General features: G+C 42.1%; 1 protein-coding gene across 1 annotated transcript in view; it reads left to right on the forward strand.

Moving 5' to 3' along the window:
* Positions 1-799: 799 nt before the first annotated feature.
* Aplf (aprataxin and PNKP like factor) overlaps positions 800-16006 on the forward strand; it is a 44899-nt gene continuing 29692 nt past the window's right edge. Inside the window, exons 1-5 of the mRNA XM_032906152.1 lie at positions 800-1120; positions 3509-3580; positions 9005-9177; positions 12819-12966; positions 13292-13427. Coding sequence (XP_032762043.1) covers positions 1025-1120; positions 3509-3580; positions 9005-9177; positions 12819-12966; positions 13292-13427 — 625 coding nt within the window. The 5' untranslated portion in view covers positions 800-1024. The remainder of the gene's footprint in view (positions 1121-3508; positions 3581-9004; positions 9178-12818; positions 12967-13291; positions 13428-16006) is intronic.

Genomic DNA, 16006 nt, shown 5'->3' on the forward strand with positions numbered 1-16006 from the left:
TGCCAACTCCCCAACTCCAGATAGACTGCTTCCCCCAATCCAGGCCTCCACCAAAGGGAAAGAGGCCCGCTACAGATCCCAGCCAGAGAACAGGTCTCCTCTACAGAGAAGGAAGATCCTCCGGCCCCATGGGCCACGTGCCTAAGGCAGGCTTCTGCCTTTGAGAAAAGAAGACTCAATTGAGCATGGGGCTCTTGCACAGGAGAGTTAATGACCCTCGAGGCTGAACCCTAAAAGTCTAAATCCAGACATAATCCTTGGGGTAGGGAGGACAATCATTGAAGCCTAATTTAGCTGAAGCCGTTTCCTTATGGAAGGAAAGGAGAAGAAACACATACACACACCATACTCCACTGGGAAAAGAACATCCTCCTGTTGAAGTCACTGGGCCACCAGGACAGCACTGTGGCTATTTAAACACTCAGGCCAGGGCTGGTGAGACGTCTCAGTGGGTTAAGAGCACTCACTGGCTGCTTCTTCCAGAAGTCCTGAGTTCAATTTCCAGCAACCACACGGTGGCTTACAACCATCTATAACGGGAATCTGATACCCTCTTCTGGCATGGGAAAGCATACAGAGCACTCATACATGAAATAAAACAAAAAAGATGTAAACACTCAGGCTTAGACCTCATAACTATTATAGCTCCACCCCCACACCCCTGCGCAGAGATGCACGCATTGCCTTTCGGGATTGGTAGTTTTTCCTATGATGACTGCATCCCGGAAAGGAGCGGAAGGGAGTTGTTAGAGACTACAAGACCCAGAGTTCCATGAGTCTTGTGGGAGGAAGCGCTGGAAGATTGTGGGTGTGAGTTACAGTTTTAAGCTGTAGTTTGGCGGTGAGCTGACAGGTAATTCCTGCACGAATCACAAGCTCTCAAGAAGTAGGGATTCCGGAAAGGGAAGAAGTTCACTCACTAGAAAAGGAGCCTCGGGTCTCACACCCCTTTGGGACTTGCGCGGCGTGTCTGAGAGAGGTGGTTACGAGGTATCTCCAGGTGAAGGAATCTGATTTTACCACCATGTCTTCGGAGTTCTTTCTGCATCCTCTGGACGGCGGTCCCCGCGTGCCCGTGGGGCCGGGGCAGACTGTGATAGGCCGCGGGCCGCTGCTGGGAGTAAGTGTGGGAGGTACTCATGGGCGTGGGCAGCCAGAGTTTGTTCGGCTGAGGCTGTCTCTGTCTCCTGTCCTTGGGAACTCCACACCTTGACTCTGCTTGTCAAGACTTTATAGGTTTGGGGCAGTAGGTTTTCAAGCAACGTTAGTCAAGTCACCGACATTTCTTTTTGGTGCCTGGAAAACGTACGGAAAGAGTTAACATCATTATCCTATCCAGCTGGCAAACTGGGGCCAAATCCAAGTTGAGTTTAGGGTTATAAGATGTAGAATGTAAAAAGACCAAATAAACAAAAACGCAATTAAGTATTTAAAGACGAATAGTACTTTAAAGGTTAACGTGTCACATGTTGACCTACAAAGCTTACACTATTTACAGTACTGTATGGCCCATCACAGAGAAGGTTGATGGCCAGTGACCTCCTCTAAGCTAACTTCTTTTATTCCCTGGCCTCTTTTGTGGGGCTGATGGGCCTTACCAATAATAGTAATATTCCTTTTGGTGATATCAGAAGCAATCGTTAAGTTGTCTGGGTAGTGAAGCAGTCATTATTCTAAAGAGATACTTTAGATTTACTACTTAGATGCTTTCTATTAGCCTCGTTGAAATGAGGAAGTTGGAGTTTAAACTGGTCACTAAGGTATAATATATTCTTTACCTTCTTTGGGAAGAGTAGGAACCAGAACATTTCCAATTTGCACTATGAAATTATATTCGCGTTGCCATAAGACATAGCATTTACAAAGGCCACTCAAGAAAACCTGGAGATCTAGTTAAAATATCACAAGGGAGAGATGGGTTAGCCATTAAGAGCCTGGAACTTCTTACAGAGGATTGACCTCCCAGCAGCTATGTCAGGCAATTCACAAATGCTTGTAATTCTGCCTCTCTGGGCACTGTACATACATGCCTATCCTGACACACACGTATGCATATATAACAAAAAATAAAAATGTAAGAATTAAAAGAATTTCTGTTTCAAAAACCTGTCTGTATTTCCCACCTGAGCAGTATTTTCTGTTTTCTTGCTGCCCTGTTTCCTGGTTTCTTTCTCTTCTTTCCCCATTATCATATGAGTTTTGTGCTCCAACAGAGATTGTCAGATTGGCGTTTCTGTCTTTCTTGAGCATGGTCGCTAAAGTGTCTTGTAATCTCCACCTCCGGATTGGGCTTTAGATGTTGATATGTTTTGCTCTAGCTGTTGATTCTTGTGGGATGTGTTGGTATGTTAGACTTTAGGTTATTTTAAATATATTTGTCTTTAAAGAGAGGGTCTCACTACGTAGCCCAAGCTCCCCTTGAACTCGAATTTTTCCTGCCTCACTTCCCTGAGCCGGGTTTACAGGCACGTATGTACCCAACGAAACCACTTTCTATTTATTTATTTATTTATTTATTTATTTATTTGGTCAAGAGATGATGTTTGTAATGAAATAAACCATGTGCCCACCAGAGGTCACACTATACTTTTGTATTATTCAAGATATCCTTTTCTTCCTAGTGTTAGGCATACTTAAAAGATAGATATAAAAGATCTGTTATTGTTTATGTGGATAGTGTACAAAAGGAAGGAAGCCTAAGATGGACTATCAGAGGGACCGTTTTTCTATATGAATGATCTTACATGGGTCTAGTCATGTGACTGTTTTCTCACATATACCCTCTGTTTTTATTCGTAAGGATCTTGAACACTGCATATTCTGAGAGTGACCGCCCAAGTTACCTGCATCCTCTGGGCTTTCAGGATCCAAATATGTAAAATGATTAGTAGTTGCTGCTGTGAGGTAGGAAGGACGATAGTTTCCAGCATTTAAAATATAAGCAATTCGGAACATCGTTGTGGGTGAGTGATTGTGAGTTGAGCATTACTAACCCAAAACAGGAAGTGATTGTATTGACGACATAGAGGTTGTTTTCCTCCTGCCTTTTTTTTTTTAACTGCCACACGTGGTCCCAGAACAGAAATGCAGGTTACTTTTCAGCCTCTGTCTACCCTTATGGTCACACCCTTCGGATTTACCACGTAGTTTAAGACAGGCTGAATTTTTTATATTTGAAATGTTTCTAACAGTACATATTGTATATTATTTCTCTTGTTTGGTAGATTCATTAGTAGGAATCCTGTCTAGGTATGTTTCATGTATGGGAACTGGAGGGTTTGGGGCTGCATAGACTGTAGGCTTTTCTGGGTGTCATTTACTCTCCCATGACTTCGGTAGGTCTCCCCTCTTCACCGCTGTGTCATCTGTTAAACGAGCGCGGTTATTTGACATGCAGTTATGAGTTAATAATATCTGTAATGTCTGGCCTGCTCAACTCATACGCATTGCTAAGGGTTCATTTATTTTTCAGGAAGCGGCTGTATTTGACATCTTTTTCCCCTTGTAGATAACAGATAAAAGAGTATCCAGAAGGCATGCCATTCTTGAAGTGGTGGATAGTCAGCTCCGAATCAAACCAGTGAGTATGTTGATGTCTTTTAACCCTTGGCCTCTTGCCTTCTAGCAACTGACTGGAGAGGCCTCAGGCTTGGCAATAGGGAATTTATGTCAGAGCCCATTCTCCTGATAGCTGCAAGATAAGTACCTAAATAGTGACTTATTTCTCATAGTACAGAGCTGAATCTGAATGGTTAGATTAATGGAAGATGATTGCCTGGGTGTAAATTGTAATTTTGTTCATAATTTCCGTAAGAATACCTGTGATGTGGGTAAGTACCCGCCCCGTGTAAGTGAGAACCTGAGCTCTGATCCTTGGCACACACACCGTGAGAAGCTGTGTGTGTGTGTGTGTGTGTGTGTGTGTGTGTGTGTGTGTGTGTGTGTGTAGCTGAGACAGTGTGCCTGTAGCTTGCTATCCAGCTCAGGCTCAGTGAGAGTCCCTGTCTCCAGAGAAGAGGGAAGAATGTGGTAGGGGAGGAAACCCCTCTCCCTCTAAGGGTGTGTGCAATGTGCCTCCCCCTCCCCCCTCCAGAAGGAAGGAATGTCTAAGTAAGCAGTGCCCAATGAATTCACTGTGTTACAGGATTTTATCAACACATTTCCATGGCTCTCTCTTGAGTATTTGTAACTTGTAGAATTTATTCAGTTTCTTTGTTTTGTGGATCGCTTTCACTGGAAGCAGCTTCTTCAGGCTGGACTTTTAGTCCTTTACTCTGTAGTGTCAGTGCTTTGCAGGGGTGACCCCGAGACTACATAGCTGCTCTCTTCCATTCGCAGACTCCCTTGTAAAGGAGAATGAGGCACGTGTTTGCGGCACGTTCACTTTGGAGTAGTTTATTTGGTGGTGAGATAAATTATGGAACTTGTCTTAGTCAGGGTTTCTATTCCTGCACAAACATCATGACCAAGAAGCAAGTTGGGGAGGAAAGGGTTTATTCAGCTTACACTTCCACATTGTTCATCACTAAAGGAAGTCAGGACTGGAACTCAAGCAGGTCAGGAAGCAGGAGCTGATGCAGAGGCCATGGAGGGATGTTACTTACTGGCTTGCTTCCCCTGGCTTGCTCAGCTTGCTCTCTTATAGAACCCAAGACCACCAGCCCTGGGGATGGCACCACCCACAATGGGCTGGGTCCTCCGCACTTGATTACTAGTTGAGAAAATGCCTTACAGCTGGGCCTCATGGAGGCATTTCCTCAAGGGAGGCTCCTTTCTCTGTGATAACTCCAGCTTATGTCAAGTTGACACACAAAACCAGCCAGTATAGAACTAAATCCACTGACTTTGGATATTTAAGGTATTTTTGTATTCTCTCCCCATCCCTGGCTTGTGCTCTACCTCAGAACTGTACCCTAGCCCTGCGATCTCATTCTTTTTGTATTCTTGTCTGTCTTATAAGTCTTTACTTCAATTTACCCAGAATTTTGCACACTATGCTTTTACTATGCTCTGCTGTCGTCAATAATAGCCTTTTTCATTCTAATAGAACTGGGAAAATGTTTAAGTAGAACTGGTGTTGCCCCATCTTGACCCCGAATACGTGACATTTCGGAGTTTCTTCTGTCCTCATGTTGTACCAAGCCCCTTGACAGTGTGTCAGTGTGTACCCTGGGGCTGCTGTAGCCATCTCTGGATCTTCGCTCTCTTACTTTCCTAGTTGAGTGTTAAGCTCCCTGAGTACGGGGAGCTGGCTTTTGTGTCTCTAGTATCTACTGAATGCCCGGACCAGGTCAGGTTCTTAGTAAAGTTGACTGCATGAGTCAGAGCTGCGATGAGAAGCGGAATGAAGTCGGTATACCAGGGGTTTTAATGAAAGCATGTGTTTTTCAGTACCCACTTTCTAATATCCTTCTAATGAACGACCACGGCTCAAAATTAAGAAGTCCGTTGTTACTGAAGGACCTTGAGGGAAGAGTAAGGGGGATTTCTGTCCCTGTCTCTGATGTTTTCTGTATTTAGATTTAGTTGGTCCAAGGAAGCAAGGATGGATAATAAGCCATCTGGCCCCAAGAGAATGAATCGTGACAATGCTCAACATTCTGCAGGATGTAGCTGGATTGCTCTGTAACCCATGGAGGTGAAAGGGGGAGTGGACACCAATACTTCAGCTTTGGATTGGTGGATCCTCTAAGAGTGCTGATGAGTGGGTTTCTTTTTTTAAAAATGAACTCTTAGACTTTTCTGGACTGTGTTGTTAATATTCAAACCCAACTGATAGGAATGTGCAGAGAAATAAACCAATATAATTTTTACAACATATGTAAAGTCTTAATTACATTTATTTGTGTTGTGTTGTGTGTTGTGTGTTGTGTGTGTGTATCAAAAGCACATTATTAGGAGACCATCCTGTTTACTAATGGATGGAGATTTCAAGTTTATTTAAAAATTTCCTAGTGTTAATGAAAGACATTTGTATTCTACAACCTAAAATAGGTAAAATTTATTTATTTAATGTGTATAGTGTTCTGTCTGCATGTATGTCTGTGTTCCATGTGTGTGCAGTGCCCATGGAGACCACAAGAGGGCATTGGATCCCCTGGGACCGGAGTTATAGATGTCTAGGCACCACCATGTGGGTGCTGGGAATCAGACCTGGGTCCTTTGCAAAGAAACAGCCCATGTTCCTAATCACTGAGCTGTCTCCCCAGCCCTAGACGCTTTCCTCAATTAGCTCATTACAGGTACTGAGTTCTCCTTACAGCTGGGTGAAAAGTAGCCAGATATACTCTTACTTCTGTGGCTGTGTTAAGAATGAGGATAATATAAATGTGCACAGATAAAAGAATACGTTAATGGAAAATTTTCTCATTAAGTTTTTCCAGGGCTCAGTGAGTCAGATTTCTACATAGGATTTGGCAATGTCCAGTTAAAATTGTTTTCTTTGAAGACACACTTCACCATTACTGAGTCAGTATTAGACTTTATTCCAGTCATAAGGCAACAGTGTATGACTTTACTGGTATCTTTTGAATACTAGATTGTACTAGACTTATTAGAAACTGGAGCCAAGGAGATAGGTAGGAAAGAACGCTTGGCACACAAGCCTAAAGTCTTGAGTAGACTCCAGACCCAAGTAAACAGTTCAGTGACGTGGTCCCGTACGCTGAGCACTCCTGCAGAGAGACGAGAGAGGCTGAGAGTACACTGTGTGGAAACAAGGGCTGCTGTCTCAGGTGGAAAGAACGCTCACTCCCATACGTGTGTAACCCCTCACAAAAACTTAAAAAGTACAGATTATAGACAGGAAAAGAGAGTTTCAAATAGTAAAGCATTTAAATTATAACCATTAAATAAATAAATAAATAAGTGGAATTTTCCAGTAAACATGACCCTTAGATCGAGGAGAAAGGAAAATATCTTTTTACTCTTTTCTTGGTATTGTTTTTTGAAACTTGACACTGTGTTTAACAACTTAGAGTTCCAGAACTGAAGGTTCTGGGAAAGGCCCGATCTTAAATAGTCAGCAACTTCTGAAACGGGAATTAGAATCCGAGATCTTTTAATCCTATGGAGTAATTTTTTCTCCATTTTGTTAATTCTGATTCATGATTCTATAACTATTCGGAATTTTCTTTAAAAATTTTTTCTGGTGTTAAAATTGCTCATTTACTTTAAGGCGTTTTAGTGATTTAGATGAAAAATGTTTAGACTATTAAGAACCATTTAATCTATCTAATCTCAGGTCCCTGTCTACTTTAGCAGTGTTGGGTATGGGGTTCATCTCCTGCAGTTTGCTTACTTCCTAACATCCGGGCCACTCTGCCCTGCAGGCAGGTCTCTGCTGTAGGTCCCAGGGTTCAGAGCTGGGTTAAACTGATTTCAGCACCATGAATGCTAGTCAGCACGAGGGAAACTTCTTGTTGGGTCCCAGCTCCGTGTTCAGCCTTCAGTCTTATCATTAGGTTGTGGAGATGATCCCCAAGTCTTAGGAGGAGAGGTGTGACCTAGATGTCTGCTTTAGGGCTAAACATTCCATAGTCGCTCGTTCTCTGCACAGTCCCTTGACGAGTTTCGAGTCTCTGGGTTAATCACTGTCTACTGCAAAAAGAGATCCTTTAGTGAGGTTTGAGAGATGCACTAGTCTGTGGGTGTGGCAGTAAGTAATTAGGAAACTGCTTTTGAAGAAGCCACACACATTGACTTATAAACATATGTGTTTTTGTCTGTTTGGTATATATTCTTTACAGTTTGGCCGCATTTGGACTTATTTGCAGATTTACTGGCATGAGGGATTTATAGTATTTTCATAGCTTCACTTGTGGGCTTCGCCTGCTTTATAACTTTTAAAAACTTAGATGCATGTAATTTGATGAATTTAACTTTCTAAATTGTATGTATATAGGCTTAACTTAAAGAATCGATCAATATATTTTTTGGAATATTGTTTTTACTTCTAGAGTCCACTGTATGAACAGTTTATGAAAAAGATTATTAAGGAACATTGGTTCACTCTTCGGGTGGGTAGACTTATTAACTGCCTGATGGTTTGATGTTTTAAACCAAGTTTTCTTGATTCCTTTGGCTACGTTATGGCATAACATAAATGACGCTGTTCTTCATTCTTAGGGAGTCATGTGTATACATACATACATACATACATACATACATACATACATACACACACATATCTGTGTGTGTGTGTGTGTGTGTGTGTACATGTGCATGTGCATGCATGGTACATATGTGACTATCAAAGGACAACTTGATAAAGTTGGTTTAATCCTTCTGTTTGGGTCCTGGGGATTGAATTCAGGTCCTCAAGCTTGGAGGCAGGCATCTTTAATTGCTAAGGCTTCTCACTAGTTCCTGTATTTGCAATTTTTGAAGTGCCTTTCAGAAGATATTTAAAAAATTTTTTTGAGGAAACTATCTTTGGTAATTGGAGGCATTCAGTGGAAAATATAATGTAAGATAATTAATGTAGTAATAGTTTTGTTTTTTGATATGTGTCAACTACTTGTAATTTCAATCTAAATGATTGTCGTGGAGGGAGTTTTATTTAAAAGTACAATTGTCCTTCCAAGATAGCTGCAAAGAGAGCAGTGACACTTGAGAGATTAGCTCATCAGCTCCTGCCTCGTGGTTTTTGACTTTTAAACTGTGTCAGAAGTTATTGGAGGATCCATAGCAAGCAAGTGCTGCTGCTGGGACAGGTACATTTGGGATAGACGTGGCGACGCCTCTGTAGGAGAACTGTTTATTTTTGAGTCTTTCTTATCCATTGAGTACTTTATTTAACTCATCAATGATGATTTTGTTTGTTATCTTGGATTCTTTCAGAGCCCCTTTTCATATGTAAATGCTATGGATCCAGGTCCCAGGCTTCCTAACCTTTTACGTGTAATTTTATACTCAATTGTTTTGATACCAGAATTGTGGATCAGTTCCTGTTCAGTTGTGTTTTTCACAGGCTGCTGCCTTGCTCTTTTCTTTTATTGATTAGGTCCATAAGAACCCATGTTTCCACCAGTCCTCGGAGAAGAGCCAGCTCTCGCCAATGGAGACCCACGTGTGGAGCCGGTTGCATCCTGGGGACAGCTTTTCCTTGTTACTTGACAAGTATGCTTTCCGTGTTTCCTCTACACAATCTGAAGTGGAAGTGGAGAGTACTCTGAGGTAAGGTTGCCTGGCGAGATGCAAGTGAATAACGGTGTTTGTATCCCATTCCTCCACCATCATAAATGCTTCAGGAAAATCGTTCCAGGGTTGAGCTGTATTTGGGCTGCGGTAGTCACATAATTTGTTTTTCTGGAAAACACTTGGCTTTGGAAACTTATGCCTTGTGGTGTTTGCTCTGATGCGTGCTGTCTCTCACCTTGTATTCCTGCTTCCTCAAAACAGAAAATTAGTTACATGTTTTCTTGAATTTTTAGCTTTTTTAATTTTTAAGGTATTAATTCTGACTTTTTTCTGATTTTGGAATCACCTCTATTTTGTATTTGTTACTATATCAAAAACTTAAAACTGTTGTTATTAGACCTGTGTTTATCTGCTTGGCACTGAAAAGCCAATGTAAGGCAGAGAGTTGGTAGAAAAGCAAGTGTACTCAGGAGCCAACACCCTAAAAAGTGGAGGGGTCTTTCTTCTCCCCAGAAGAGCATCTTGGGGATGGAGAGGACAGCCGGGTGCCAAGGGTCCTAAGGCAGCATCTTCCTCATCAGGCGCGGGCTTTTTCTTTGTCTTCTTTTCCTGACTGGAAACTCGAAACCCCCAGGGCTAATCCCTGTATTCCTTTAGACAAGCACAGTATTTGTTTGCAGGTTCCCATTCCAGCCGTTCGCACGCTCTATGTTAGTTGATGTTCCAGACTCGGGATAAGGAGGGATGTCTTGTTTTCCGATGTTGTCTGAGGGCTGCCATGCGTTCTGGTTTTTGAAGGAAGATTATAGCAGTTAAGGGCTCCGTCATCTCTGTGTTTTATAGAGTGTAGAAGAGGAAGGGAAGGAGAGGAAACTGCCAAACACAGCTGCTAGGAGTCGCCACTGTTAAGTGTGGCATAAGCTTCCTGTGTCTGACATTGAAGTCTTCATAACAGTGACTGTGAGGGGGTCACACCGCTGATATCTCCGTGCTGCAGCTGAAGAAGACAGAGAAGTTTCGAGACTTGCCTAGGGTTACATGACAGGTCCAGGTTCCAGACCAGTATTTCCAGAATGATGTTCTTACAGACTACCCGCTGCCGCATCAGAATGGCCGTGTGGTGCCCACTGCGCAAGTGCCCAGAGGGCGGCGAAGTCAACCTGCAGTTGTCTTACACTGGGATGAATAGGGAAGGAAGGAGAGAGGGAGGGGAGGAGAGGAGGGGGGTGGGGAGAGGGCGAGAGAGCGAGTGTGTTTGTGTTAGTTCCATGAGGAAAGTTACAAGTTGTAAAGTGTATCTTGCATTCCTGTTGCATCCCCAGCAGTGGGTGCAGAGTGGGTCTTGGTGCTCAGATTGGGTGACACTGTGACAAGGTAAGACTTTTCCCTGGTGAAACTTCACTGTTGATGCAGAAGGAAGCAACACAGTTTTGTCCTTTAGGGAGATTTTCTTCATGATAGTCTCAAGCAAAGTACAGCAGTTCCTTGTCATATTAACTTATTTTTTCTTAAGTATTGAAATTCTCTGCTGTCACCTTGGCTAAGGATCCAGTCCTTTTTTTTTTTAATAAATCTCTTTTTTAAAGATTTATTTATTCTATATAAGTACACTGTAGCTGTCTTCAGACACCAGAAGAGGGCATCAGATCTCATTACAGATGGTTGTGAGCCACATGTGGGTGCTGGGAATTGAACTCAGGACCTCTGGAAGAACAGTCAGTGCTCTTAACCGCTGAGCCATCTCTCCAGACCCAAGTATTGAAATTCTTAGCACTTACATTCCATATAAACAACTGCTGGTTTCAAGAACTAATTCCGAACAAAGCAATAAAATGTGGATAGAAATCTCATTTTAATGTGACAATGAAAAACTTTAGCACTCATTTGTAGTTACATAAGGGTGTGGATTTAGATGGGAGAGGAGCTGGGAGGCTCTCAGAGGGGAGGGGATAGGGATTCAGAATACATTGTATGAGAAAAATCTAGTCACAGTACAAGGAAAATGAAAGGAAAAATTTATGAAATCATTTGTAATTCTTTTTAATCAGTTTCTTTGCATTAGCATATTTCATATTAAAGATGAAAATAAGCAGCATGTTTGAACATAATTTAGCTTATATTTGGAACCCTTAAGGATGACTTAACTACTAATACAGTCTTAAGTATGAGCATGATTACTGAAGAACTCACATTCCCCAAGTTCAAAACCCGCTACAAAGCGCAGTCATTATTTCTGACGTAACAGCAGACATAGCTCATTGGAGTTGAGGGTTCAGAAATGAGCCCTTGCTTTTACAGTCTTTACCTTGGACAGAGGCACCAATTCTAATCAAGTCAGTTGTCCAGACAGCACTGGAAGAGCTGATATCCACCAGGAACAAGTGAAGTTAGACTTTCACTTTATATCACATAAAAATCAAAATGGATTAGACACCCAAATCTGAAGAGGGGCGTATACTTATAAATCCTTACCACCCTGCGTCAGGCGATGGCCTTACACGTCTAACAGCGAAGTATCAGCGTTTGGTGAATCGGATTTCCTCCCATTGAAACTGTGTATGCTTATGAGAACAGTAAGAGACAAAAAGCACAACTGAGTGACAAAATCTTTGTAAATCACATATGTCTGTACCATCTACATCTAGAGTATATAAGCAGCCACAACTCAACAACGAAAGGGAAACCTGATTTTAATCTGTTCAGCTGATTGGAATAAATATATCCTAAAATAGGCATGAAAAGATAGTACTACTAGCCACTGGGAAGTTTAGCCAAATCTATAATGAGATACTCTTAAAAATTTGAAAAAAATGCTTATTTAGCCACTAGGCATCTGTAACCAAAGACATTAGAAAATGTGATATGGCATATGGAGAAACTGGAATTCTCATATACTGTGTGGTGTTATGAAACAGCTCATTCTCCTTGGAATGCCCATATTGTTAGTTCTTTAGACTTTTAAAAATAAAAGCAGCCGTATGACCTCGCACTGCCCTGTTAGGTTTATGCCCCCAAATTGAAAACATGTGACTTCATAATAGTCAAGGCGAGGAAACAAACTGGGTGTTGATCTGCTTTTGAGTGGGTAAGCAAATACAGGATAATCTTGGAATAGGAGACAGTTCCTGTCATTTACTGTGCTTCCTACCATTGCAGTTCAAGTCTGTCTTTGAAAGAGGTCAGTCCTTATTTTAAAACCACTGAAAGAAAAAATTTAAAGCTGTCCGTCAGTCTCTTTAGACACACATTTCTGAAATCTCTTATCTTCAGTTTTAAAGGTGTATTTATTTATTTTCATTTTATGGATGTGATCGTTTGCATATATGTGTGTGAGTGCACTATATAGGTGCTTGTTAGCCTCAGAGGCTAGAAGAGGGCATTGGACCTGGAGTAACAGACAATTGTTAGCCGTCATGTGGGTTCTGGGACCTCAACCTAGGTCCACAGCAAGTGCTCTCAGCTGCTGATCCATCTCTTTGGCCCTGGCCAAAGACTGATGCAGGATGTGATAACATATGACAAACTTTTACTGTAGTGTAAACTGTGTTTTTAGGTTTCATTTGGACAGAGGGAGCCCAACACCAGTGAGGAGTCCTCGGAAACAGAACTGGACGGCTCGAGGCTGCCACCAGACGTGTTATAAATGATAGAAAACCAAGTTCCGTTTTATTTTGTAGAAACAGTCAGATGCTTGATGAAGATGATATATTGAATGAGATGCGGAAGTCCCCTGTGGTTAACTTACCTGATAAGACAGCTGGTGCCTCACAGCTGCAAGGAAGCCCCGAAGTAACCAAGACCAAGTGTCCCACCGTAGATCCTATGGCGAGAGACGTAAGACACCATTCTAACCTGGTCCTTATTTCAAGGAGAGAAAAGACAACTGAAATCATGCACGTTACAACGCCCTGGGCTTTTAAGTTAGTCTCTAGAGAAGGCCACACTAGACTGACACATAAGCTAATAGGTAATGAATTTCTTGTAAGAATTCTAACTGTTGTGGATAGCCATGTTAATGCTAATTTTCTTCAAAGTAAATCCTTTTTCAGAATCACTAAGGATCGCTTCTCGGCCTTTTGGCTAAGACCAAGTGCAGAATCACTAAGGATGAGTGGTCGTCTCCAGGAAACAACTTCCGGTGTTCTTTTAGTCCTCTTCAGGTGACTGCCGAGCTTTCAGTGAGCACCAGCCACATCCTGCCCAGAGGAAAAGGATCCTCCCAGCATGGATGTTAGCGGGAAGTCTAAGTGATCAGAACCTTTCCATGCCTGCTGAGGGTGGAGGAGGTAGGTTTCTGTTTTTGTTAATGTTGCATCTCAAGGAAACATTAAAGACAATGTCAAGGTTTTTCTCAGCAAATAGATGTAGAACGGTGGTTGCACATGATGTAGGTTAGCCTGGGACTTAAATTCCATTCTATTTATTTATTTTGAGACATGATCTTAAACTTGTTATACCCCTGCCTCGGTCTCCTGAGTGTGGTGTTACAGGTGTGGGCCTGCCACGCCTGCTAACCTACGTGTATATGGAATATAATTTAAAACATAAGCTGTCACTTTACAGCATTCGTCACACAGCGTTCTATCCGTTGCTACCTTGATGAGCATATGATAGTCCTCTTATTGCCAGATGCGCTGCTAATAAATATTCTCAGATGGCACTGTTGGTGTCACATCTGAGATGAAAGGGCACCGCAACTAAGTAAGACAATGCCAGGTATACAGTGTTTGTGCTACGATTTCGTGTGATCCTGTCCCAGTCCAGCTCACTGTCACAGTAGACACCTCAGTGATTCGTGCCTTTCTGCTGGGTATGCACCTGTTGTAGCATTTTAAAATGTTCTTTGTCAGCGTCAGGCCCTAGGTTTCCTTCACAGCACTGTAGGACAGAAAAGCAGCGTCTGTGTGTTCATGCTGTACTGCGACTCTCTAAAGCGTACGCTGGTCCTAATAGGTCTTTGTAGAGCCTCTGGAGCACCTGTCTTTGTATATAGCATTTTACTTCTTCGTTGTCTACAATTTTTTCGGGTACAGTTTTGACAAGCGTTGATGATATTAAACGTTTTTCCTTAGTTCTGATAGAAATAGCCTTTCCCTCATTAAGTTCGTTAATAAAAAGTAAAGGTTTTAAATGTATTCTCTTTTTCATATTGACACTGTTTTCTGTGATTTTCTTAGGGTTGCGGTTTTAACAAATGTTAACAGTTAGGTGCCTTTCTTATGCATCGTTAGCATTTTGAATATCAGACTCACTCTTTCGGATAAGTCACTTTTTCTGGGCGGTTTTGTGTTTGATTTGGTTTTGTAGTTTTAGGCCTGGAACTCAGGGCCTCACTTGCTGAGCAAAGTTCACCTCACCTGCGCCCTCTGCAGAGTTTCTCTTTCTTAATATCGCTTTTATTTATTAAGGTTTTTTTTTTTAAATTACTGTTTTAAGTGGTATCCACATATAATTAATTATATTTTAGCGTAAAGTCTTTTTAAGGGTTTTAATGTATTTGCTGGCCTGGTGAAATGTACTGAAGAATGTCGCTCTTCTCTGTTTCCGCCTGCTATAACACAGTACTGTTGCAAAGCAACATTTACTTACTCACAGTTCTGCAGGCCAGAAGTCTAAGATGTGGCTCATCGATAGCTATCTCCTTTATATATCATGTCATGTCCAGACACTCACACACACACACACACACACACACACACACACACACTCAAATAGTTGGGTAGAAGAGCAGGCATCTAGTATCCTCACTTGAGGGGCTGTAATCCCTCATCCTCATGACCTAAACACTTCCCAAAGTTCCCACTTCCAATCCCAATCACACGAGCATTAAGGCACAGTCCCGTGGGAAACTTGAGATGTACTAAACATCCATTTGTAGCAAATGGCCAGTGTGACTCTCTTGTGCTTGGAGACATTTCAGTAAAATAATGGTGCTTGTACTCAACCAACAACAGTTGGTCTGATAGTGAGGTTCGCTAGTATGAGATCTGATAGTGAGGTTCGCTAGTGTGAGATCTGATAGTGAGGTTCGCTAGTGTGAATATGCCAGAGACTCACGTTTAAGAAAAAGGGAGCAGGATAGTGTAGATTTTAGCATACTACTCAGAAGAACATGCAGTTCAAAATGGATGAACTTTTATTTCTAGAACTTTGCATGGCTGACAGTAAGTGAAACTGGGGAAAGTGAGTGGATACAAGGTGACTCCTGTATATTATTTCCACTTTGGTATGATTGATATTCCTATTGATAACACAGACACTCACTGAATTGCATAGTCTTGGGGATGGGTCCGGTTATTGCGTACAGCTGAACATGAGGTGGGATAATAACGTGCAGCTAAACAAGGAGGTGGGCTTAGTTAATATCTTTAGGAAGTGCCTCTGTAGGAGAATGGTCTTCAGGCCATAAACATCCAGGGGGAGAAAGCTGTGATGAATTGTTTCTGCACACATTGTCAACATCCAGGGAAGACTTTGCCCAAACTCTTGGAGCTGAGACATTGCCAGTATCAACAACACACATTCATTCACTCTGTTCCCTAAGCCAGTTTGGTGTTTATTTCTTGAACTGTTGTGGGTCCCTTGAATGTTCTTCAGAATAAGGCCAAGAGATCGAGGCCCATCGGCCAGATCCGGCCCCTGCCTACTTTGATAAGTAAGCCTCTGTTGGAATACAGCCCCGCTCCCCTGGCTGTATCTAATGCTGCTCTCTGCTGTAAAGGCAGAGGTGAGTAGCTGTCGTAGACCTGCCGTGGCCACAGAGCTTTCTATTCTCTCTATTATTTTAGGAAAAGATTACTCATTTCTGCCTTAGAACAGCAATGACTACAGATCCTTTGCTGCTTCTGCCTGAGCTCTCAAGGGA

This window comes from Rattus rattus, chromosome 6 (assembly GCF_011064425.1).
Source record: "Rattus rattus isolate New Zealand chromosome 6, Rrattus_CSIRO_v1, whole genome shotgun sequence".
Taxonomy (NCBI): Eukaryota; Metazoa; Chordata; class Mammalia; order Rodentia; family Muridae; genus Rattus; species Rattus rattus.